Below are 27,571 nucleotides of genomic sequence, written 5' to 3'. Positions count from 1 at the left end.
CAAAATCTCCATGGTTTCCTAAAATCTTCTCTATTTCCTTCTCCATGTTTTTTCCACAATTTATTTTTCTATCATCCACCTTTTGTTCACATGTGTTCACTGTCCATAATACTTCTTCACAAAATTCTGGATTCTCGTCCATCAATGCCATTTTTTCTTCTGTTTTCTTTTTATCCTCTAATTCCCTTTGGTATTCCGAGCACCATGTTTCTATTCCTTTCATTTCTCTGATGATACCTTCTTTTTCTTCCTGCTTCCATTCTGTTTTATCGTCGGTTGCCAACAATTCTTCTGTACCTTCTATTTCCTGTTTTTCTCTGGTCTCCATCTTATTTTCCTGCTTTCTTTTCGAACTCTTCTTCTTTTTCTTCCTTCTCTTTTTCTTTTCTGTTAGATCTTGTTCTTGTACTTTCGGTTTATCCTCTACAGTCATATCGATTTCTTTGCGTTTTTCCTGTACATTGATCCTTCCAGAATTTGTTTTCCTATCTGTTTGCTTTTCTTCTCCTGTGTTGTCTGGTTCTGCTCTGATTTCCAGTTTATTTTCCGAAAAATTTATGGTGATATCTTTTTTCCTCAATTCATCAATTCCCGCTATCATATCATGATTTAAATCTTCAATCACCACACATTTCATAATATGGAATTTGTTTCCCACTCTTATCTGTACTCCCAAGCCTTCGTTTACTGTCGTCAAATTTTTATTGTTTGCACCCACTAAATCAACCCTAGGAATCTTATACACAAATCTGTCCAAATTTAATTCTTTTACTAGTTTTTTATTGATTAGCGATATCTCCGATCCAGAATCAATCACAATTTTAATCGCTTTATGTTTTATAAATGCATCTAAAAATATTAGATTAGAATTAGAAATTTGTCTGTCGTTTCCTATTGCTACATGATTCATCTCCCTTCTATTTTGTTGTTGGAAGCTCTGGTTATTTCTATCCTCCCTTTGTTCGTTAGTATTCCTATTCGGAGGATTTTGTGCATCTCTATTCCTGTTGTGATTTTCATTTGTTCTATTTTGTGTATCATTCCGGTTATCGTAATTTTGTTGTCTATTGTAATTATTGTAATTTCTCGGCCTATATTCGTTTGTTGATCTGGGATGTCGGTTTCTCTGGTCATAATTTGATGAATACCTTCTTTCCGGTCCATTATATTGGTCATGTTGTCTTCTATTTCTCATTTCTTTTCTTTTCGCTTCTTTTAATTGAAGGAATTGGCACAAACTATCAATATCTTGATAGTTTCTCAAAATCACGTGATCTTCCAACGTTTCCTCAAAATGTCTGATGATCATTTCTACCAGCTGTTCGGTAGAATATTTGTATTCTAGATATTTTGAGTTGTTATATATCTGCAAAGCATATCTTTCCTCAGATATTTCCATTTTTTCGTGATATTTTCCATTCTGTAGCTCTTGGTTGATTTCTCTCTGTTTATTTTTCCCCCAGAAATAGTTGAGAAATTTATTTTCAAAATCTGTCCAATTTTCAAACTCATATTCCTTGCTTTCATACCATAACGCTGCTCCTTCTTTCAAATGGTTTCTAATTGTTTCTTTGCAATCGTCAAAATATCTAATATGTTGTAATTTGGTTTTCAAATTTTTGACAAACGGTACTGGGTGTGTTTTCCGAATATCCCCGCCAAATTGTATTTTCGCCTCGCTTGTTCCATGGATGATAACTTCTTTTCTCTCTACCCCTCTTAGTTCAATTTCTGCCATTTGTTTTTCATTTTGCTTTAATCTTCTTTCTACTTCCTTCCTGTCTTCTTGTAGCGCATTTTCAAATTTTATTTCTAATCCCTCCAAATTATCTTTAATTCTCATTTCTTGTTCTTTCATATTATTTTTAATTTCATTAATCTCTTCTATTTGTTGTATCAGTTCTTTCTTTATCCCCTCAACACATCCTTTAATTTCCTGTTCATAGTTTTCCAAACGCTGCTCTATATTTCTGTTATTTAGTTCTATTGTTTGTTTTGTTTCTTGTATTGTTTGTTTTGTTTCATCCATTTTTTGTGACTGGAGTTGCATTAGTTGTAATATTTTATCTATTCCTGATAGTTCTTTTCTCTCCTCAACTATTGTCACATTTCCTTCATTATCCGATACTTCTTCCAAAATTGTTTCATCTTCTCTGTTATCCTCCTTCCTTTCCTGCATTTTACTTTGTCTCCTTGTGACAGACATGTTGTTACTTTTTGTTATTGTTTTTGTCCCCGCCAAATGTGAAATTTTACAACACTCTATATGTTTCAGAACACGACAATATTTCTCCCCAAATGTATTAAATTTTCACGACAAATATCAAATATGCAATTAGTAAAATTCAAATAATTCAAAATAAATATCAAATGTACGATTGGTAAAGAAAATAAAATCAAATAATTCAATAGCAGTAAATATCCACTAACTACGATCAATCAATAAATCAAATTTATATTCCCTGGAAAAATTGTCAAAATACTTTCAAATTCAAATTCCCTCAATGTTATATGTTTTTATCTCTGGATCACCTGTACTTATTCCAGATCTCTTTCCCTTCCTTCAAATGTAAAGCTGCGATATTTTCAAGCCCCACGTTTTGGAAGCCAGTTATTGTGATATTTAAAGTCTTGGTGCGCCAAGCAATAATTAGCTAATTAATTTTTTTGATTAATTAAAATTATTTAAATGATATGATTATGACTCTACCACAATTTTTAATTCTTTTATCTCAGGGTTAAATTCGTGCTTCAATATCTATGCTATTACATGTGAAAGGTAAGGTCCAGAGAATACCGGAATAATAAAAAAAAACACATATGATCTAACACTATATATTGAAATAAAAATAATGAAATAATTCACACTCAAAAGTTTTCAATAAACAAATCTCATATAAGGATTCTCAAAATTTTGTTCTCCGTACGTGAACAATCAAAATTTATGGTACAAACAATATTAATTGAAAACTCAAAATCCCAAACTATTCTAACTCTCCTAATCAAAATATTTATATCCTTTCTAAATTACGAGTAAAAATTGTGTTATCAATAAAAGAAAAAAAAAACTGCAGAAAACAAAAATATCTCTCTCTCTGATGATGAGTGGTCCAAATCCTTGTTCCTTGTAGACTGTATTATCTCCTCTCAACCGCTCCCTATGTATGTGTGTGTGTGTGTGTGTGTGTGTTTGGTGAGTTGGCTTGGAAACTAGTCCTTTAGCCACAGAATTGTAATGTAAGATATTAGATTTTAAATAGTGTAACCAACTTTAAATAAAAAGTTACATATTAGTTCGTATACTTCTCTACTATCTAAGGAGAGTAAATGGGTGATGTTTATGGGAGTCTGAATTTTAAGTTCTGATAGTTTTGAATACAGCTGATCTGTTTCATACCTATGTTTATCGCACTTAAAAAGAATATGGTTGATGTCACATTGTGATATATTATCGCATGAGCACACCCCAGAAGGGATAATATTTAACTTAGCCAAGTGAGCTGGGAATGCACCGTGATTAGTTTTCAGTCGTGTAATTGTGGCTGTTAACTTCTTTGGCATTGCATATTTGAAAATATAGTCAACATCTTGTGGCAAGGTAGGGTGGATAGTATAATATTGATTATTTGAATTCGTTGCTATGTTTTTCCATTTTTCTTTCCAATTTATAAAAATTTTGTTATAATAATGTTGTTGTAAGTCCTCCAATGTAAATATGGGAATATAGAGTCCAACATGGGTCGCATCTTTAGCAAGCTGGTCAACCAGTTCATTTCCCTCGATACCAATGTGACTTTTAACCCAAATAACTGTAATATCTTTACTATATGTTTTATTTTTAATAGCACAAAGAATATTATTTCTTTTATGTTGAGTCATATCTGAGTTTAATCCTTTAATGACCGATAATGAATCTGATAATATTACTGCTTTATTTAAATTGTGTGAATCTAGCCAATCTAATGCTTTTTCGATAGCTACCGCTTCAGCAGTATATATTGAACAATGTGATGGAAGTTTAATTTTCAAAGATTCGCTTTTATGTGGAATGTAAACAGCGCAACCTGTGGCACCATCCTCTTTTTTGGAACCATCGGTATACATTATTACGTGATCATTATAGTCACTCAATATGGATCTAAGTAAGACAAAGTTTATTTGTGGGGATTCTGTGTACTTTGGTATAATGACTTTTGGTTTATTTAATGTTACCTGAAAATTAGCTTTATATATTGGTAATCTTTTTTCTTTGCCATAGATATTAGAATACTCATTAGTTTCTAAGAAAGCATCAGCAAGTGGAGGAGAATTTTTTATGCGCCAGTATTTATTTGAGAGGTTTTCAATAGATAACTCATACAGTTGACTAAGTAGATTATTATTATTTAATCTTAGCTTCAGGATATGTTTAATTGCCATAATTTCTCGACGATTTTGAAGAGGTATTTCATTACTTTCAGCAAGTAGTACAGGGCAAGGAGTAGACTTCATGGTGCCCAAGCATATTCTTAGACATTTAAACTGAATGCGGTCTACAGTTAATAAGTTTGTGTTACTGGCGGCACCATACAGAATGCAACCATAGTCTACAATAGATCGCACGTAGGCTCTGTAAAACATCAATGCAACTTTAGGGTCAGCGCCCCATCTTCGATTAGTAACACATTTAAGAATATTAATACCTTTTTCACACCTACTTTTTATATATTCCACATGTTTTGACCATAAGAGTTTGGGATCAAGAAGAATGCCAAGATATTTGTATTCTTTGACAATAGGTATATCATATCCAGACAACTTTATTTTGTCAGGCGTACGAATCCTATGTCTAGTGAATATCATTGTGGCTGATTTGTCAGGGGAAATGGTCAGTCCATGATTTTTTACCCAGTTATTAACGTTTTGCATGATGGATTCCAGAGCCTCCAGGCAGTCAGTATACGAGTTACGCTCTGTATAGATGCATATGTCATCAGCGTATTGGATGCAATTGATTGTGTTGTCAAAAATGCCATGAATACTTGCTGAAAATATGTTGAACAATAACGGACTTAAAACTGATCCTTGTGGAAGACCTGTATGAGCAATTCTAGGACCGTGTAGTTGGTTTAAATGATCTTTAATATATATAACACGATTATTATAAAGATGAACAATATTAGTCGCTATATTTTGAGGTAATCCTATATCATATAGTTTTTTGTGTAAAATGGATAAATTAACAGAATCATATGCCCCTTTTAGGTCTAAAAACAAACAAGCAAGATAATTGTTTCTGGAAAACGTTATTTGAATGTCGGTAACTAAATGTGATATTGCATCCAGTGTACCAACACTAGCCCTAAATCCATATTGTGTACTTGGAAGGATACTATAATGTTCTACAAGCCATTCTAATCGAGTCTTAATAAGTCTTTCAAATGTCTTGCATATGCAAGACATTAATGATATCGGTCTGTAAGAAGAGGAGAGTGTTTTATCTTTATTAGGTTTAAGAATTAAACAAATAACTATTTCTTTCATATGATCCACATATCTTCCATTGAAAAGCCAATCGTTGAAAATTGTTAGTAAACTTTGTTTAGCTATAAGAGGTAATTCATATATTATGTTATAAGTAATTTGATCGCGCCCCGGAGCCGAGGACTTTGAAGACTTAAGTGCAGCCTCAAATTCTATCATATCAAAACTTTCCTGGAAAATATTGTATTTACTAGTTTTATTGTTATCCTGAATAGGAAGGTCAACATATGGCGGAGCAAATTTGTCGAGCAACTCTTCTATTAGTTCATTTGGCAGGGGATATCGTCTTGTACGGTAATTTTTATTCACTAGTTTATTAACAAAATTCCAAATTTTACTGATGGGAGTATTTTTGTTTAAAGTATTTACAAAGTTAATCCACGAACTTTTTTGTTTGTTTGTAAAGAGGAGTTTACTTTTGGCTTGAATTTGTTTGTATTTAATATAGTTTTCAAAATTTGATGCTTCAATGTATCTTTTGTATGCAACTTTTCGTGAAATGATCATATTTTTGCATTCATAATCCCACCAGACTGGAATTCGAGATTTTGGCTGAAAGGAATTTTTGATATTCATAGAAAATGAGGCAGCATCGTCAATTGTCTTTAACAGGAAGTCAAAACGTTCCGCTGAAGTGATATTATCGGTTATATTTTCGGATAATGTTTTTTCTATATGGCCTTTAAAGATATTCCAGTTTGCTGAAGACTCTTTCCATTTGGATGAAGGAATTATTGTACATGGGTGATAGTCCAAGTCGATGGTGATTACTATAGGTAAGTGAGTTGAACCCAGAGTATCGGAAACAGGATCCCATGTGGTATATCCAATTAGATTTGGTGTAACAAGGGATAGATCCACCATTGATGGAAGTTCATTAGGTCTTGTTACTTTGGTCGGTCTACAGTCGTTTAGCAGAACTAAATTACTGTTATCAAGCGCGTCTACTATACACTTGCCCTGAGCGGAATCCTTCAAGGAACCCCACCTACTGTGGTGTCCATTGAAGTCCCCACCAATGACAACCCTACCACTAAATTGAGTTAAAAGCTTTTCCCAATCTCTATTATTGACTATCACTTTGGGTGGTTTATAAATACAAACGATTACCAATTTAATTTGTTCTATAAAAACTGCACACGTTTCAATACCTTTATTAAAGTTTTTCGTTACATTAATTTCAGTAAAACAAAGGTTATTTGATATGAGGATGGCTACACCACCGTAACCATCAGGTCTATCGCTTCTGATAACGTTGTAACCTGTTAAACCAAAATTTTTATTTTTAGAAAGCCATGTTTCATTAAGCAGAATGACATCAACAACATTGTGCTCGAGATAATTAAGTAAACTAGGTTTATGTTTATTTATAGATTGACAGTTCCACTGCAGTATGTTAAATGTCCTGTTGTTCCCCATCGCTTTCAATATCTGTTAGGTTGTTCAACATTTTTTCAATTTCTTCTTTTGTATTTTTTTGTAAGTTAGGTAAAAATATTTTAGGGTTAATTTTCTTGATGATATTTTCTATCAAGGCTGGAATTTCATTGATTATTTTACATTCTATTTTTTCTTTATACGCCATAAACTCGTCCCTGTAGGGATTAGGGATTATAGGTTGGGATGAGGTGTTTGTAGCATTTGGAAATCTTGGGAAAGTTGGTGCGTTTTTGATCGCAGTAGGAGATATAGCTTTACGCTTGTTTCTTGTTTTTTTAATGGTAGGTACATAGGATTGATTTTGATTTGTACCTTCAGGGATGTTAGGGGTTAAGGCGGGGAAATTTTGTATAGTATTGAGGATACCGAATCTATTATTTGTAGTTACCTTGGCGTATGAAGGATTGTTAGCTATGGTTTCTGCCTCTTTAAAGGTAGTGTTTTCTAAAGCCATTATTGATTTTATTTTGTATTGGTGTTTAAATGCAGGACACTGTTTAGAGAGTGAGTTGTGTTCAGTGGAGTTGCAATGTAAACAAAATAGGGAGTTAGTGCATGTTTCATTATTATTATGAGTTTGACTACATTTTTTACAACGATTTGATGTTGATTTGCATTGCCGAGCAGTATGACCGAAACGAAAGCAATTAAAACACTGAACAACCGGATATATATATTGTTCAACATTAAACCTAACCAAGTCTAAATTAACAGTCTTAGGAATGCTATTTCCTTCAAATGTCAAAATGACCATCTGGCGAGGTACAAGAATTGTTTCATTATCCGAATCAATTATTTTCCGTTTTAACCTTTTTACTTCGACAACATTTTTATCTGAAACAATATTTTCTAAAATATACTTTTCATCCAAAAACGTATCGACTTCCCTAATAATTCCCTTCTTTTGAGTAAAAAATGATGGAATATACGCTACAAGTTTATTATCCTTAATAAGCTCATGTTCAATTAAAGAATTTGCGCAAGTATAAGTTTTAAAAATTACTTTTACCTTATTTCTGCCAACAGGTTTAATGTCTAGTACATCGTGTTTAAAATATTGGTTTTTAAATAGATAATGACCGACACGTACTGGTGATAAACGGGACAAGTTTTTGTCTGTAGATTCTACAAAGACATTATAATACCCTGAATCATTTATTTTATATCTATTATTTAAATTAATATACCTTTTGTCTTCCGTATCCATTGATGATATATTATTCTGGGGTGGCTCAACACCACCCCCCGATTCACTCATAATAATAAATAATTAGATCCTACCTTTTTTGAAGATCGGTTGGTTTATTTTCAAATTAAATACCTATTAATTTGATAATAGCACTAGTTAAGGACACGGCACAGATTTATCGAACGATGTTCACCTGTTAACTGCTCCCTATGTAATCAGCAATCTTACAACAGATTGTTGCAAGTATATCGTCCTTAATGATCTCCTTCAAAAGCAAAAATCATTCAAATTATGATAGCCTTTCTCCTCTCGATAAACTGAATCTCTCGTTGGCCCGAGTGAAAAATGACTCTTGGAATATCTTCTCTTTACGATAAACTGAATCTCTCGTTGGCCTGAACAGTGACTCTTGGAATATAAGTAGGAAAATATGACTTACAATATTTTGCTGCTTCAGCTTCTGTCAGATACACTAACTCCACAAAAACTCACTAACATTCAACACTACTGCTTGCTACTTCTTTGGAACCACCAGAGAACAATCACTGTTCCTCTTACAGACTTGGAAAATCAACTGATTCTATCTTTTCTCTCTCCTCAATCTCGCTAAACTTTTTCCTACATATTTATCCAACCTTTTTCAATCTTCGCCAATCAAAACTCGTCACAATTCCCCCATTTTTTCATTTCGATAACAAACAAATTTTTACCTATAATTATAAAATTTCCTAAAACTTATTTACAAATAATATTTTCTATAATTCTTAAAACTAACAAAAACCACTTTCTAAAATCTCTTCTATTTGTCTCTAATCACTGCATTAATGTATTTTGGAAAACCCCGTTCAATTGTCTTTTTGTTTTCACTTAAAATTATGCGGGTCACTCAAGTATAACAAAGAAATAATTTATGCAAAGCTTATATTTTGTTTAGTACAGGTAATTCAAGAAATTAATAACTCTCCTTCTTCGAAATGTTTGTTGGATATTATCCTACTTATCTGAATTATTTTAATGTTATTGAATTTTGAAATATTTTTAAACAAACCAATATTTTTCTCGATTTTACATATCATAACAATATATATATATATATATATATATATATATATATATATATATATATATATATATATATATGTATATCATATATATATATATATATATATATATATATATATATGTTTATATATGTATATATATATATATATATATATATATATATATATTTATATGTATATCATATATATATATATATATATATATATATATATATGAATAAATGTCATTTCTGAATTACTAATAGAGTACTCATCAAAATTTACCAGAAAGTTGTTTGAAGGTAAAAACCAAAATTGTATACTAAATACTTTAAGATAAACTGAAAGTTGGAAAATTACAATAAATCAGTTGCTGAGGCATCATTGGAATAGAGAATGGTTATCTAAATATAATAGTTAGAAGTAAATAGTGCTTAATTGATTTATATCACATTTCTAAAAACAGTCTTTTAGTATAGTTAGACTCTGTAGCTAAAACTCTGACCGATTCATAATTCATTTTATGATGTTCTTTGTTGACATGTTCCGTAAGAGCAGATCTTTCAGGATATAATCTGCTATCACACCGGTGACTAATTAAACGATTACCTAAAGGTTTGGTTTGAAAGGGTGAGGTTTGTCCTACATATACTAAATTACAGTTGTTACATGGAATTTGGTAGACAACGTTGGAACAATCCTTAATGTCATTCTTATCTTTAACTTTAGAAAATATAGATCTTGAAGTTAATGAGATTTTAAAGGCTATTTTTAAGTTGGTGATATTTGTTGAAAGAAGGATCACTGATAGCTATAATTGTAGCCTTCATTTACTTCAGCTAATTGATTTTTATTGAATGACGATGATATGACCAATAGTTAAGAAAACGTCCAGAACTATGAGGTTTTCTATGATAGTCGATTATCAGGGAGTTGTTATGGGTTCTGATGAAATGGGTATCAAGAAAGGGGACTGAGCATAGATCATCCTCATATTCGATTGTGAACTGTAGTAGAGGGTCATAACTGTTAAATACCTGTAGAATAATAGTCAGGACTAAATAATTCTGTTTTTAGCAGCATTGCGAAGCATTTCATAGCTGTGGATTCCTGTCCATTGTCGAATATTGCCCAGCCATGACATTTTTTTACGTCCCAGACCTCTCCTACCCTCTATCTTCCCTTCGAGTATCAGTTGCTGAAAAGTATATCTTTCTCCTCGTAATATGTGTCCCAAGTATGCATTCTTTTTAGTTTTTACATAACTAAAAAGTTCCCTATCCTTTAAGTCCGCTCTTCTGAGTACTTCCTCATTTCTGGCCCTGTCCGTCCATGATATTCTAAGCATTCGACGCAGGCACCACATTTCAAACAATTCAAGTTTGTTAATGGAACTGGCCTTTAACGTCCATGCTTCCATTCCGTACAAGAGAACAGGCCACACGTAACACTTAAGCATCTTGTATCGGAGGTTGAGGTCAGAAGCCTTAAAAAAGCATTTCTGGCTTGTTCAACTATGCTCTTTATTTCATTCTCGGGGTCCCAACCCTCGTTCAGCAAACAACCCAAGTATTTAAATTGACTGACCTGATCATTGTTTTTGTCTTCTTAATATTTATTTTCAAACCCCGAGCTTCACTTGCAAGACTTAGATCATTTAAAAGGCATTGAAGATCTTCGATGTTATCTGTTTATCTGAATGTTTGCATACTAAAGATCGCTTCTCTCGTGTCAAGTCCATTTTTGAAACCAAACTGACGCCGAAGTGACTCTGAAGAAGAGGTTTGGGCAGAAAGAAGAAATCCTGGCTGAGAAACTTGAGAGAATGGTTTCAAATACCAGAAGCTGCGAACATAATACATGCGGCACAAAACAGAGAAACCTATCGTTTGATGGTCGCCAACCTTCGGTAGAAGATGGCACATAAAAAAGAAGAAACTGACTCCATCCACTGACCTCTTTACATTTTTTAAACAATCTAGTGTGCAGTATTCTCAGAAAAAGTTTCAAAAAGTGACTCATTGGGCTTATTAGTCGGTGGTCCTTGCAGAAGTTCGCACGTGGTGTTTTTGGTAGAGCGATAAATGTAGAGCGAAGCCAATCTTTTGGAATCCATCACATAACAGGCCAAAATGGGAGAAATAGTACCTTCCATAGGAGTTCCTTGTGTTTGTCTAAACAGTATTATTGAAAGTGAAATAGAATTGTTTTCAATAACTATTAAAGCTGCATCTAGATGTACATTAGTGAACAATGAGACTACATCTAGACTGACAATAACATAGCCTTCAGGTAACTGATAGTTATTAAAGTTGTTAAATCGAATGAATTTTTAACGTAGTATTCATTAGAGCCATATACATTGGTCAAAATCTCAGTCAAAAAAGATTCTATTAAATTAGTAGGAGCACCAATACATGCAACAATGGGACGCACTGACAGCTGTGGTTTATGAATCTTAGGTAAAGCGTAAAATTTGGATATAAGTCCTTTATAACAGGTTAATTTTTTCTTTGTAACATCATCTTTTGTCCTGAACTGCATAATTCCTTGATGAGGTTATTACATTTGGTTTGAATAGTATTTTTTGGATCTATGTGTAATCTCTCATATACATTATCAGAATTAAGCAATTCGAGACATCGTTCTAAATATCTTTGCTTTTCTAGAACTACAGTTACATTACATTTGTCTGAAGGCATGACAATAATGTTAGTGTTTTCACTAAGAAACTTACGAGTTTTATGTAACATAGTTCTGAAAAAATTAAAGTTATTTTTGTTGTTGTTTTATGTAAATAGTCAGTTATGATGTACGTAGATTTAGCTATGAGTATGTCTCTCTTCTGTGCATCAGAAGATAACTCCTATGGGAGGTACTATCCCTCCCATTTTGGCCTGTTATGTGATGGATCATTTACTGGATATGATGATCCTAGAATTGTCCTATATTCCTTTTGTAAAAAAGTATGTGGATCACTTAATCCTTGCTATTCCTAGTAATGTTTCCGCAGAAATTCTACAGGTATTTAACAGATATGACCCTCTACTACAGTTCACAATCGAACATGAGGATGATCTATGCTCAGTCTCCTTTCTTGATACCCGGTTCATCATTACCCATAACAACTTCCTGATAATCGACTGGCATAGAAAACCTCATAGTTCTGGACGTTTTCTTAACTATTGGTCATATCATCGTCATTCAATAAAAATCAATTTGCTGAAGCAAATGAAGGCTAGAATTATAGCTATCAGTGATCCTTCTTTCGATCAGAAGAACCTGAGAATCCTTTATAACCTTTTTATCGACAATTCGTACCCAACACCTAGTCACCAAGATATTATTCAGTTTGACCCCTAACATAGTACGCCAAAATGATGAGTTGCAAATTACTGTCACAAGCGGAGAACCAAATGCCAATTGCTTATATACTTCTTTAATATATGTTAAAGACATAACACCCAGACTGGCAAGATTGTTCAAAGATAAAATATCACCAACCTAAAAATAACCTTTAAAATCTTAATAAGTAACTTCAAGATCTATATTTTCTAAAGTTAAAGATATGAATGACATTAAGGATTGTTTCAACGTTGTCTACCAAATTCCATGTAACAACTGTAATTTAGTATATGTAGGACAAACCTCACGCAGTTTAGGTAATCGTTTAATTAGTCACCGGAGTGATAGATTATATCCTGAAAGATCTGCTCTTACGGAACATGTCAACAAAGAACATCATAAAATGAATTATGAATCGGTCAGAGTTTTAGCTACAGAGTCCAACTATACTAAAAGACTGTTCTTAGAAATGGCATTCATTTCTCAGAATTCCAATGCAATGAACAAAAGGAGTGATATAAATCAATTAAGCACTATTTACTCCTACCTAGTATATTTAGATAACCATTCTCTATTCCAATGATGCCTCAGCAACTGATTTATTGTAATTTTCCAACTTTCAGTCTATCTTAAAGTATTTAGTATAAAATTTTGGTTTTTTAACTTCAAACAACTTTCTGCTAAATTTTGATGTGTAGTCTATTAGTAACAGTACTTCATAAGAAAAAAAAAAATAAAAGAAGAAGTGGTGTCATTTGCAATGTTCAGAAATGACATTTACTCTTAACCTCGTAAGTCAAAAATCACAGTTGGCTGGGGACACTTGGCTTTTAAACTGTTTTTTATTTGTCTTTTTCTTATGTGTCAGTTTATAAAACAATTTGTGAATTGTTATATATATATATATATATATATATATATATATATATATATAAACTTTACGTTTGGTAAGTTTCTATATATTTAAGGGATCACAATTTCACTGGACAAACTATAAGAAATAGGGTGATGAAAACAAGTAAAATAAGCATGGTTTGATAAGATAATAAGCATAGAGTAGTTTTAGTTTTTACTAGAGGTTTTAGGTTTTCTACGTTTAATTCTTATAGTAAGACATTCCATATATGTAGCATATTAATGATTCTTATAATGACTTGAGAAAGTTCTCAATTTTTTGCATATTTTAGAAACCTATTATATTTGTGCCTTATTTTAACATATATGAACTTACCAACATCCTTCGAATCTACTAAAAAAAAAACAAAAGTATTTTGAGCAAATGCGTTTTTAATTCCATATTATTATTTCTCAAATCGCAAATATGTCAAAATTTAGTTAAAAGCATTGATGCAACGAGAAGATATCAAAGGGAAGAGAATATAGAATATTGTTACGCCAACCTTGCTTTGCCCCTGATCAAACCTTCGTGACGTCCGACGATTCAAGCTACAGCGACACCAAAAAAAATTCCATGGGGCTGGCTTCAGAACAATGAAACAGGAGAATTATATAAAAGAGAAATTAGAATCTAGATAAGTTAGTCGAAACTAAAAATTTTTATGATTAAGTAGATAAAAATTATAAATTAATTGTGTTTTAGTGTTAATGTTAGAAGACAATAAACAGAAAGAAAAATAAATAAAATTAAGGATTACATTGGTGTAAGAAGTGGGATATTTAAATAAATTGTGTAAAAAATGGCTATGAGATTTAGTTAGTTTAAAAGTAACCAATTTACGAGGTAAACTGGAAGATAAAGAATTAGATTATGTTGGGAAAAGGCTGCATTAATCCAACGGCTGAAGGACGCTCTGAAAGAAAGGAGTCTTCATTCCAAAACGGATATATTTGATGACAAAAATGCTGCTGTGATTTCGTCAATCACTTGGTAAAAAACAAAGTTTCTGGTGATATCACATCGTTAGAAAGCAAAGTTTCTTGTGATATTTCAAAAGTTTTCTTGCGTGGTTCAAAAGTTTCTTCTGATGTTTCTAAAGTTTCTGCTGATATTTTCCATATTTCTATTGACATTATTTCTTTAGAAAATATAGTTTCAACTATATTTCTTCTGGGGAAAACAAAGTTTCTATAAACATCTCTTTAGAAATCTCGAAAGCCACCTCTAAGTTTTCTTCTCTTGCCGATAAAATATCTTCTTTGAAAAACAAAGTTTCGTCTTTTGAAAAAAAGATAAAATAGATCGAAAAGAGTTCCTCTTTTGAACATAAACTGAAAGACACTAAAAAGAAAATGAAAAAAAAAACAGGGACAGCAGACTGAGGAATTCGATCAATTAGAGTAGGGACAACAGGCGACGAGACGAAATGTAAGTTGGAGCCAACATTTGAAGGGAGTGAAGCTTCTGTTCGTGTTATAGTTCTAACTTTCGACGGAAAATCGTCGTGGAATATCTACATGAATCAGCTGCAAGAGCTAATGGATGATCAGAAAAAGAAAAGGCTGTAAACCTGGCTATTAGTCATCAAGGAAATGCTTGGATGTGCTTCAAACCATAGCCGTAGAGGAAGCAGATGATTTTGAACAACTTAAGATGAAACTAAACATGCGATATGGTCACGAACAATTGGAGCATGTCTATCAGTCACAGCACGAAAATCGAAGACAAAAGTGAGATAAGGCTCTTCAAGAATATGTGGTAGATATTACAAGGTAAGTGCAGTATATTTATACAATAGCTCATACATGATGGAAAAGTTGGTTGTTCAAACAAGAAAAGTATATGTTCGCGTTATTACGTGGTATATCCGCGCAATAAAAATATTACAAAATATTGTCTATATAATTAAAATATTTTTTTAATTGCAATAAATAGATATTTTACTTACCCTCGGGATAATAAAGTAGACTTCCAATCTTAACATAACCTGTCTCAGGTATCCGAAGTTCACAATGTATTAATGATCCAATAATCAGGGACTTCCTATTAACAGTGGCTGTTATATAGGTAGAAAAACGACCAGAAGTGTGCCTATCAACATCCCAGTGCACAACGGGTAAATTCTTCCTACAAAATAATTACTACAATTTCTTTGTCATAATAAAAATGATAATCTCAATTAACCTGGAAACTTTTAATAACCTGGAAAGCTTTAAACAAGATTCGACAAAGTTCTTATATAAAATTAGAATAGCTCAGAAAATAAAAAATATAGAAACAAAGGACTTAGACCCTGAAAGTCTGTATGAGGTAATTAAAAAATATATTCATGAAGCGGCAAATGAAGCACTGGGAAAAGTTGAAAATCGGAAAAAAGGAAAACCTGAATGGTTGTCAACGGAACTAGAAGAGAAAGTTCTCAAGAAAAAACAAGCATATCACATATGGCTTCAATCCAAAGATACTCAAGATAGAGAAATATACGCTAAATGGAATAGAGAAGTTAAAAAAGACGTGGATAAGGCGAAAAATATAAACTGGGAGGCTAAGTGTGATGAACTGGACATATTTATGGGTGGAACAAAAGTGGCACAAGCTTGGAAAACATTAAAGCAGTTTAGGAAAAATGAAAAAAATGAAGACAACATTTCTCTCATAAAGTTAAATAAATGGGAAGAATATTATACGAAACTGCTGAAAGAGGATAGAGTAGAGTACAGATGGGAAAAGATAAGGGAATTAATAGACAACAGAGACGAAAGACGGGAAATCCCTATAATAACATTATCTGAATTGACGGAAACCTTAAAAGAGGTTAAAAACGGAAAAGCCGCAGGGCCTGGAGACATTCCCATAGAGCTGGTTAAATATGGGCCGACTGCACTTTTAGAATTAATAGTAGACCTTTTCAATAAATGTATGTGTGGAGACCAGGAAATTCCTAAAGATTGGAATAAATCTTATATAAGCTCCATATATAAGAGAGGGAATAAAAGAGACTGTTCCAATTATAGAGGTATTAGTGTGACGAGCTCTGTGGGCCGGTTGTACGGCAGAATATTAAAGAAGAGGGTTGAAAGACAGATACAAGATATTGAAGAACAAAGCGGCATTCGTACTGGGAGATCCTGCCTTGATAATATATTTATCCTACGACAAATAATTGAAAAGCGTGTCGAAAGAATTAGAGAGACCCATTTGGTATTTATAGACCTTGAGAAAGTATATGATAGTGTCCCGTTAAAGAAAATGTTTGAGGTCCTCGAAAGGTCCGGATTGGATTCGACGTATATCCGAGCGATATATAAATTGTACGACAATCCAGTTAGTTGTGTAAAAATTGGAACCAGAACCTCAAATGAATTTAAAGTCACTAAAGGCCTAAAACAAGGATGCTGTTTGTCACCGACACTCTTTAAAATATACGTCCAAGAAGCATTGAGGAATTGGAGAAATAAATGTAGATTTATGGGCATCGAAGTGGGACAAGAAACTCTGTATACATTTTTGTTTGCAGATGATCAGGTGGTGGTTGCAACCGATGAGGAAGATATAAATTATATGAATCGAAAATTATTTGAAGAATATGCCAAATGGGGGCTTACTGTAAACATAAGCAAAACAGAATATTTAAAAATTGGAGGAAATACCACAGATCTGAGGCTTGAAAACGCAGTCATAAAAGGCTGCAACCAGTATAAATATCTAGGAAGCATCATATCAGCAGATGGCAGAGTTAAGATAGATGTACAAAACCGAATAACCCAAGGGAAAAAATGCATCCGAATACTGAATTCATTACTGTGGTCTAATAAAATAAAGATGCATACCAAACTTCGCGTATACAGAGCAATTGTAGAACCAATTACCACATATGGTGCCGAATGTTGGACGATGACAAAGAATGAACGAGATAAAGTAGACGTTGTGGAAATGGATTATCTTAGAAGGTCATGTCGAGTATCGAGAATGGAAAGAATCAGGAATGAGAAAATACGAAACCGTACAGGAATTAGAGATACTCTTTCAGATAGAATACAAGGAAGACAATTACAATGGTATGGTCACGTGATGAGAATGGAGGAGGAGCGGTGGCTAAAGAAAGCCTTAATGTATGTTCCGCCAGAAAGAAGGAAAAGGGGAAGGCCACCAAATTCCTGGAGAAGAGAAATTACAAAAACAATGCAATCTAGAGGCTTAGAAGAGGGAGATTGGAGAGATAGGCAAAGATGGAGGCTGAAATGCGGGAAACGGCAATCACCGTAGGACCCCCGTTATATGATGATGATGATAATCTAAATTAGTTATCAATTATTCACAAACAGAGAACACAGTAAAATATTACTAATTAAGAGCCCATTCGATGCTAAAATATAGTAGTATACGGACGTATTTTTCGATACTCTGCAATACTTGTTTTTATAAGTCAGCTAACTATTTAACAACTTAAGTCCAGTCGTCAGAGAGTTGACCCCTAAAAATCATACGAACAAGCTGAATTTTGCAGAGAAAAAAATGTTTCAAATAAAAAATGTAGCTGAGATAATAGCATTTTTGCGTAGAATGAACCGTTCTCTTAGAAACAATGCTTGAAGCGACCATCGATTTTGCATGTCAGTTAAACACGCGAAATCAATGGTCAATAAAATTTGTATCAGCTGGACGGTAAAAATTCGATATATTTCGATCCAAATGTCCTATCGACAAAAATCGAGATGCGTTTTAAAGGCAAAGAGTGCATTTTTCGTATGCTGTATCTTGTCCATAATAAGCTCAGTTTTTATAAAGGTGTTAAATAAATTAACGTAGTGCGATTTTTGTTATTTTTTACGATTCTTGTTGATTAATTAAATTAATCACTTTAATTGACCAGTTGTAGTAAACTTCACATTTTTAGAGATCAATATTTAAAACCTATGACATGAAATTTCAATTTTGAGGTGTGGTAACAAATATTAGGCATTTAAAATATGAATAAAAAATGCAGAATTTAATGTTTTACATTACAAACGATCACACGTCAGTCTTCTTAAAATACATTTAAGAAGACTGTTTTGGATGTAGAATATTGCAGTAGTTGTGTTCTTTTGAAAATTGTACTAGTGTAAATAAAAAAAAGTTTTAAATGTTTTAGATCAATTGTTGTGTGAAAGTTTAAATCCAACGTTTTTAAGCATATTTCAAATGCCTCACATTTGTTGTTAAAACTCAAAACTAAAATTTCATGCTATAGCTTTAAAAGGTTAGGCTTTAGTAATCAAAACTTTGTAGTGGTCAGTCAATGAAAGGGATATATTGTATTAATCACGTGAGAATTATAAAAAATGACAAAAATCACGCCACGTTTATTTATTTAACACCTGTATAAAATCTGTTTTTTTTTATTCAATAAAATTTAATGTCTATTTGCGGCAAAATACAAAAACTGCATACAGAAGCTAAAGTCTTTACCTTTAATACGCATCTTGATATTTGTCGATAGGTCACTTGAATCAAAAGATAACGAATTTTTACCTGACACAAATTTTATTGAACATTGATTTCGCGCGCGTAACCAACATGCAAATTCGACGGTCGCGTCAAGCGTTGTTTCTAAGAGAACGGTTTGTTTTACACAAAAAATGCTTATAAACATTTTTGTTTAAAATTATCTCAGCTACATTTTTTATTTGAAACATTTTTTCTACGGTGTACAGATTCTGCGTAAATCGATTTTTTTGCGTTTTTACCCCCCTGCGAGGAGGGTTTTAGGGGGAAGCCTGGGAGTAAAAGTGGTAAACTTTTTTGCATCTTTTTTGGGGTCCCAAAATTAATATTCTCGACAAAATTTAGCTTGTTCGTATGATTTTTAGAGATTCAGTGTCATTTTCGTCTCTGACGACTGGAGTATTAAAATTAGATAAAAATTAAAAATGAAAATGTTTTAAAGTGAAATGGTCTAGGAGCAAGTGGTATCTATAATTTTGATTTGCAAATATATATAAATGCAGTAATTCTATAAAATATATCCTAATCAAGCAGTTATCCAATCAAACCAACTAATTAGTCACAATCTAACCATTTCTATGGCAATAATAAGTCCAGCAGTGCAGATATATCATAATCAAACGATAACAATCCAACTGCATTCAAATCATTCAGAACCAATTAATAATCATCAAATTCTATCAACTAAAAACAAACCCATAAGCAACAAATAATATTAAATATACTCTTCCAATACATACGCATCAACCAGTGATGATGACCTCATGGATAATGACATACCTACAATTTTATTAAAGAACATCCCTGACAAGCCATTATTAAAAAAGAGAAAACGTAGCAAAGAAACAACAAATAAAGATAAGGTCCAAACTTCAATCAATCTCTTCCAATAAAAATAAAAACTAAAGACCCTTAACCACCTCCAATTTTTATATATGAAGTCACTAACTTCGATTGATAATCTCGCCCAAATAATAGAAGAAGGAACCTACCATCCAAAGGCGCTATCTGAAAATACAGTTAAAATTAACCCTAGCTCACTAAAAGTACATAGAAAACTAGTTAGACATCTACGTGTTTCATCACCATACTTAACAATTAAAAAAAAGAGCATATTGTGTAACAACACGAAGTCTTTACCACTTTGTTCTAGTAGAGAGAATTAAAGTCGAATTTGAGAAAAAAGATCAAAAGGTGTAAAATATTATGAATAATAAACAGAGATTGTCTAAAGAACCTTTGGATCTATTTTAGTAGATATTAAACCAACTGAAAGCAACAAAAAATGAGTATTTGAGCTGAAACACCTAAACAAATAATATCATAATCCAGTGTACCCACTGTTAAGATTACTAACACTCCAAAAACTACTGTTATCAAGGTGCTCACGCTGGAACAGCAACCTATTGGCCACTTTGCAGTTGAACCTTATGCATGCTACAGATAAAATAAAATAAAACTAAGCCTTCGACCGGTAACAGTAGTGGTGATCTACTCTTCACCAAGAAATACAGAATATCTTCTTTCACTTGGGTCATAATTTATAGTTGTAGGTGATTGGTCTAAAAGGGAGCTTGGTGTTAAGACTTACCATCACTAAAGAGCGAAATTTTCTTAGAGTTGTGTAATTACCTGATTTGTTATGATAATATCCAGCATCTACTGTGAAATTGAATCAAATCTCGATTTGTCGCCAGATTACAGCCACGTCATAATTACATACATTAAGTTCCAGCCTTATATGGAACAACATTTATTTGGGAGTCAATCTGCACAATCATTACATATGTAATGCTATAGGTAAGACATAGCAGAAAGAGAAACAGAATTAATAACAACTTACTAACAATTAATAAACAACATTTGACCTGTAATAGGAGTATGGTAAATGAAGGATTGAATCAATATTTTGATGAAAATGTATATTTTTATTTTCATATATGTATGAAAGAAGTTGAATGCAAAAATTTTTTTACACATACTCTGCAGCAAAATTCATTGTTTATTTTGTTATTAATATAAAAATACAATACAATACAAATTAAAATGCAATATTCATAAGTATTTAAAAATGACAATAATATACATAACTTTTCTACTTACGCATGTGTTTAATTTACCATGTAATAATATTAATAAAGAAGTCCTCCCCGACTGGGAATCGAACCCCCGTCTCCCGCGTGACAGGCTGGGATACTGACTACTATACTACCGAGGACATGACACAAACTTATTTCAAAATTGACAGTTCTGGGCCATACAGTGATTTATTGAGATTATCATTTTGAAATACAAAAGACTAATATAATTATGAACATTTAATAAATAATACAAAACATATCACATAAATAATAATATTAATAAATATTTTATTATATATATAATATTATATGTATATATATATATATATATATATATATAATATATATATATATATATATATATATATATATATATATATATATATATATATATATATAATAATAATAAATATATATACAAAAGGAACATTTTTATATTCGAGAGAGGAAGAGAGAGAAAATATATCTTCTGTCTCTCTCTTACTCATTATCTTACATATGTAATGATTTCACAGATTCACTCCCATACAAATTTCCAAGGTGGAGCGCGCGTATAGAAGTATAACTTCAATAATTCAAAACGCAGCCTGGCAAGCTACTCCTAATATATTAAATGAACCAAGGTCCTAAAATGTACCACTATGAATAAAGGAACTTTTACAAGAAAATATAGGAGCCGCGTATAATGATAAAGAACTTATTAGATAAAACAGTATTAAACAGGTTAACTCACAAACTTCACACTACTGAAAAAGTAGAGAAATGAAACATTTAAATAATACATTAAAAATTTATCTCCAGGTGATCACTTAATCTGGAATTCCACCAACAACTTTAAAAGACCAGTAGTGGATGTCTCGCCACTAATAAACCCTGTCAATAGCTATACTCGGTCAGCTGATGAAAAAGGAAAAGTCTTTGCTAAACACTTAATAAATTAAATCGAAACGCAACCGTTTTTGTATATTTATCGTCCTTACTCGACGCAATGAGTACAAGAATAATGGTAATTTATATGGGTAAATTGTTGATGCATAGTGGAATATAAATATTCCCAGCATCGCTCTTAATGGCTTGATTAAGCGTGAGTATACAATTTACTTTAATTGCTATCGACACATTTAACTTCATCTTCCTATACTAGAGGTCGCTAGTAGCATACTCTGGTAATTATTTTTTCTATAATTGCCAGAGTAGTCGTTGGTGCGTTTTGATTTGGTTTGAGTCCTCTTACAAACTCTCTCTGATGACAAGTAGATCCAGAAACACGTGTTAGGGAGTGGTAAGAGACTCAAATTAAATCGAAATGCAACCGTCTTCGTATACTTAATAAATGCTAATAATAAAATCCAAATCATACACAATATAAGCTCATTCATGCACATAGTAATAATTTTTTAGTAAGAATCGAAACCCATCTAATGATAATAATTACCTCGTATATTTATCGCTGAAACTCTTAAACAATTGTAGACTTGGTTTTGGGTACACTTCCGATGCTAAGCAGGTAAAGTTTACAACATCATCATCACATCCACTTTTGAAAACATCCAAGTATTTCTCTGGAACTAGAATAAAAATTTAGAAAACGAATTTGTAATTGTGTCTTTTTTGCGAGATTTCAAAAATTAAATGAGCGTAACAATAGTGATTTTGGAGTGTAAAAATATCGTGACTTAAAATCACTGTAAACTCTGTAAAAAACCACATAGAAAACTTTTTAAAAACAAAAACGAAGGCCTTTTTTATACTTTTCAAATAATGCTTTTATTTTTACTTTTAAATTGCAGTCTACATGGTGAGTTTTAAGTATGGAACTCCTCAATTATCTCGTAACCGGCTTGCACGATTTTTATAGATTTTGGTGTGTAAGAAAGAGTCCTGTGATTACAACTGAAGAAAAAAATAAAGCCACTACCCGAAATTAGGGTAATTATGTATTTTTATAAATAAATGAAAAAATATCGGAACTTAAAAAAAGGACCTAAAAACCTTTTTAAAAAACCAAAAGGAAGGTCTTTTTGTACTTTTAAAATAACGCTTTTATTTTCTCTTCATTTTTATTCTACAGACGAATTTGAACCCTTTCCAGCCCAAATTAATTTTTTTTCAATACATTTTGTTGAAAAAAATGTATGCTATAGTAAACGATACAGGAAAAAATAATTGTTGATAACTTTTGTAAAAATTTTGCATCATAGAGTCTTCAAACTAAAAAAAAATGATCCCATTTGGAATTATCTGGCGTTGGTGGTACCTGAATTATCAATTTATAACACTTGATATAGTGGTCTGGTAAAAAATTGACTAAATAGGAAATACGTTTATTATTGCACTTATACTACTAACAGAAACTATAAAACAATTTTTATTATTTTTTAAACATAAAAAAACATTGCACTTTTTTTAAAACATTTTATTATAGAGTAAGACTTTATACATAATTTGCACCTTATGCGATTTTGATCATGTAGTGGCCAGTGCCCTACGCCATCAAATCGAACATCTTGCACTGGTGCAGGATGCATTGTCTCTTATTTGGTGTATTCTCTTGAAAAGGACGTCTTCGTTTTCACGTGTCAGACTTTCCAGCTTTCAGTAACTCATGTCCAACTTAAGATTTGAATTTGAGAAGGATGATGTGTTTCACTTGTTTTTGTTTGCAGTGTCTTCGGTACAGCAACCAGGAGTTGACAATACATGTATCAATAAGATTAAATATTATTCTCAAATAGAATCTTTTTGGTTTGATTTTGATTCTATATAGTTCCACAAGCGTGTCATTCAAATCTACACCCCACATCGAAATATTATATTCTTTGGCAATTGCTGGCCGTTCGATTTCTACATAGGTTTTGCTCTTGTTGCACCATGTCTTTACTTTATCAAGAGGATATTTTCCTATATAGTTCGATGCTAATATGACGGACTTATTGTCATACCATTTTAGAACAGTAATATTTTTTTTGCTGTCTATTTTTTCATCAGAGGATCCACGACTTTTGCCATTATAACTTTGTCTTCTGAAAAAAGACAGCCTGCCAGCCACCCACTTCTTACAGTTCCTGCAGCAAGGAAGCCCCGTTCTTTCAGACTAATAAGTAAATTATAAGATGTAAACCAATTATCCGTGAACATCTTGAAATTCATGTGGTTTGGCATATTTCTGACCAACTTCAGTACTATTTTCCCACTAATTTCAAGACCTGATTCATCTTGGACTGTTCCTTTTCCCACATATATCTCAAAATCGTATAGAATGCCGCTGCGTCCTGGTCTTGCAAAAACTTTTATGCGTCATTTATGAGGTTTAGTTTTTATATATTGCTTTAGATTACTATGCCCTTTGAACATTACTACTACTATGTCCAAAACGATTACGTGACATGATATCAGCTATCGTATTATGTCGCGTTTCTTCTGCCTAATACATTCTATACGAAGGAACACGAACAAGTCCACTCAATACATGTGTGCCTAAGAACTGCTTTATCTCTGCTGTATTTGTATCAATACTTTTACTGTCTTTTTGCATAGAATACAAGTTTGTGTGTTCAGCAAAATTTTGAATAATATAATTGTTTTTTACACAAAACATTTTAAAATATTGGAAAGGCGTATAAATATTTTCATCAACCGAAAAATCACCACTCTATTCGCTGTTTACATCAATTAAATTGTTGTCTGTCCAAGTTTGTTTTTCTATGTTTTTTTTTTCTTGGCATGACTTGTCCGTGGCTCTTCTGTAATTTCTTCAACAGTAACTTCCATACTCTCTGTAACTTGAGTATTCAAGCTATCTTCAATAATATTTTCCAATAATTCTTCTACCGCGGAGCGCGGTAACTTTGTGGATTGAGTAGCTCAGAAGCCGCGTTCATGCCCACAGCCGGTGTCAAGCCCGGATAAAAGAGGAGGGTTAAGGAGACAGGTTAGCATCCTAACCACTGTAAAAGAAAACAAGGCTCAGAGAACCGATATAATGCCTCGGAACCAGACGGAACCTCAGATGACGAACCACCAAAGAAAAGGAAAATGAGAAGGCAAAATAAGACAACAATCAGATTAGCAACATGGAACATTACTTATTTCAACAATAAAGACCAAAAGATAATAGAAGAACTGATAAATAAAAACATAGACATTTGTGCAATCCCAGAAACCAAGAAGAAAGGTAAAGGCCAAAGAGATTATAACCAATATTTTCTAGCTTACAGTGGAGTGAAGGAAGAAGAACGAGCACAAGCAGGCGTAGGTATACTTGTCCATAAAAAAACCAAAGACAACATAAATAACTGTCGTTATATTTTCGAAAGAATAATACATATGAACATCACAATGGACTCCCAAAAATTAAATGTCATATCTATCTATAGCTCCGAGGACTGCAAACCTAAGGAGGAACGAGAGGCATTCTACGAACAATTGCAAACCATCCTGGATAAAATACTTCAATGAACAGCCCTTAATTCTTATGGATGACTTTAATGCACGAATCGGAATGAAATAGTTCCAGAAGTAAAACAAAGATTTAATGAAAACCATGCCAACGCAAATGGAGAACTTATGGCTAATTTCTGTGCCTTTAACGAACTGAGAATCAATAATACATTTTTCGAACATAAGCTTCAGTATAAATAGACATTTGAAAACTCCATAAATCTATGATTATTTTTATAGTCACTAATAGAAAAATCCACCCAAAAGCAAATTCTAGATATCCGAAATTTAAACTCATCAGACGCAGGGAGCGAATACAAACTAGTACTAGCAAAGATAAGAATGAAAATAACACCAAAACATTTTCTGCAGGAAATCACCGAGGAAAAATTAAATGTAGAATCACTGTGGAACAACTCTAGAAGAGAAATGTACCAAAGGTGGCTAGCACAGAAGATACAGCTAAAACAAATAGACGACATCGAAGATATAAACGCGAGCTGGGAGAAAATTAAAAACAACATTGAAGAAGCAGCAACAGAAGCTCTATGAAAATGCAAAGTCATACTGAACAAAAGAAACAACAATAATACACCATGGTTCAGAAAAGAAATAAAAGAGAAATGTAAAGAAAAACGAGACGCCTACATGAAGTACAAAACATCAAATACCCCAGAATCCCGAGACACCTATAGAAGAATACGAAATGAAACAAAGCAGTTGGTAAAAAGAACAAAAAATAAACACTGGGAACAGTTTACAAAAAGGATGGAAAGCGACTTCTACGGTACACAAAAACAAATATGGAGATTCATAAGAAACCAACGGAAAGAAATGGCAGAATTAAAAGAATACAATAACATACATACATAATTAAGACACAAAATAGAAATCAGTTTTCAGGAAGTAGAGATAGCCATGGATTCACTCAAAAATAGAAAGTCACCATAATCAGAAGGAATAACCAACGAGCTTCTAAAACACGGAGGAGAAAGTATAACCCTAGAGATGACAAAACTTATAATAAAACTAATATTGCACTGCAAGATACCAGATGCATGGAGAAACAGCATAATGATACCAATGTTCAAAAAAGGAGATAAAGAAGACCCCAACAATTATAGAGGTATAAATCTACTGAACACCGCACTTAAGCTTACCACAAAAGTCCTAACCAACAAAATCAATAAACTAACAACTTTATCAAATGAACAAGAAGGCTTCAGATCCGGAAGATCCAGAATATCTATGTTTTATAGACCTGACAAAGGCTTTCGATCGCATCCAAGTCGAAGACGTCTTACACCTACTGTATAAAAGAAACATATAAATATACATATACAACAAAATATAAATATACAACATATACATATAAAAGAAACAACATACCAATCAATATTATACAAACCATCGAAAACATCTACTTCCATAATCGAATACAGGCAAAGGTAAATGGAAAACTAACACAGTGTATACCAGTACAAAGCGGAGTCAGGCATGGTGACTCGTTAAGCCCACTTCTCTTTAATAAAATAATGGACGAAATAATACACGAAGTACGTAAAGGTCATGGCTACAGAATGGGAAACAAAGAAATCCAAATATTATGTTATGCAGACGACGCCGCATTAATCGCCGAGACAGAAGACGAACTACAAAGATTAACAGACACCTTCAATACAACAGCCAAGAAATACAATATGATAATATCAGCAGAAAAAACCAAATGTATGACAACATCTAAATACCCACTACGTTGTAAAATCGAAATTGATGGGAAGATAATAAAGCAGGAGGCAAGGTTTAGATATCTGGGAATATATATAACTAGTTACGGAGATGTTAAAGAAGAATTAAGACAACAAAGCTTAAAAGCAAGTAAAGCGGCGGGATCTCTTAATGACACAATCTGGAAGAACAAACACCTAAGACAAGACACAAAAACAAGGATCTATAAAGCAGCAATTAAACCTATATTAACGTACACGGCAGAGACAAGACCTGACATATCTAAAGCGAGACGACTAGAAGAAACAACAGAGATGAAAATACTCCGATGAATATCAGGGAAAAGTCTATTGGATAGGGACAGAAGCGAAAACATAAAAAGAGCATGCAATATAGAAGA

At 32.6% G+C, this 27,571-nt stretch overlaps 1 protein-coding gene across 1 annotated transcript in view; it reads right to left on the bottom strand.

Annotated features, from left to right (window-relative positions):
• Positions 1 to 11,693: 11,693 nt before the first annotated feature.
• The window catches only part of LOC140442209 (uncharacterized), a 142,029-nt gene continuing 126,151 nt past the window's right edge, over positions 11,694 to 27,571 (bottom strand). The window contains exons 3-6 of the mRNA XM_072533286.1: positions 22,439 to 22,571; positions 15,384 to 15,562; positions 13,769 to 13,786; positions 11,694 to 11,884 (exon numbers count right to left, since the gene is read on the bottom strand). Coding sequence (XP_072389387.1) covers positions 11,694 to 11,884; positions 13,769 to 13,786; positions 15,384 to 15,562; positions 22,439 to 22,571 — 521 coding nt within the window. The remainder of the gene's footprint in view (positions 11,885 to 13,768; positions 13,787 to 15,383; positions 15,563 to 22,438; positions 22,572 to 27,571) is intronic.

This window comes from Diabrotica undecimpunctata, chromosome 5 (assembly GCF_040954645.1).
Source record: "Diabrotica undecimpunctata isolate CICGRU chromosome 5, icDiaUnde3, whole genome shotgun sequence".
NCBI classification, from domain to species: Eukaryota; Metazoa; Arthropoda; class Insecta; order Coleoptera; family Chrysomelidae; genus Diabrotica; species Diabrotica undecimpunctata.
Note: the sequence above shows the minus strand (reverse complement) of the source record. Positions and strands in the feature narration are given on the sequence as shown.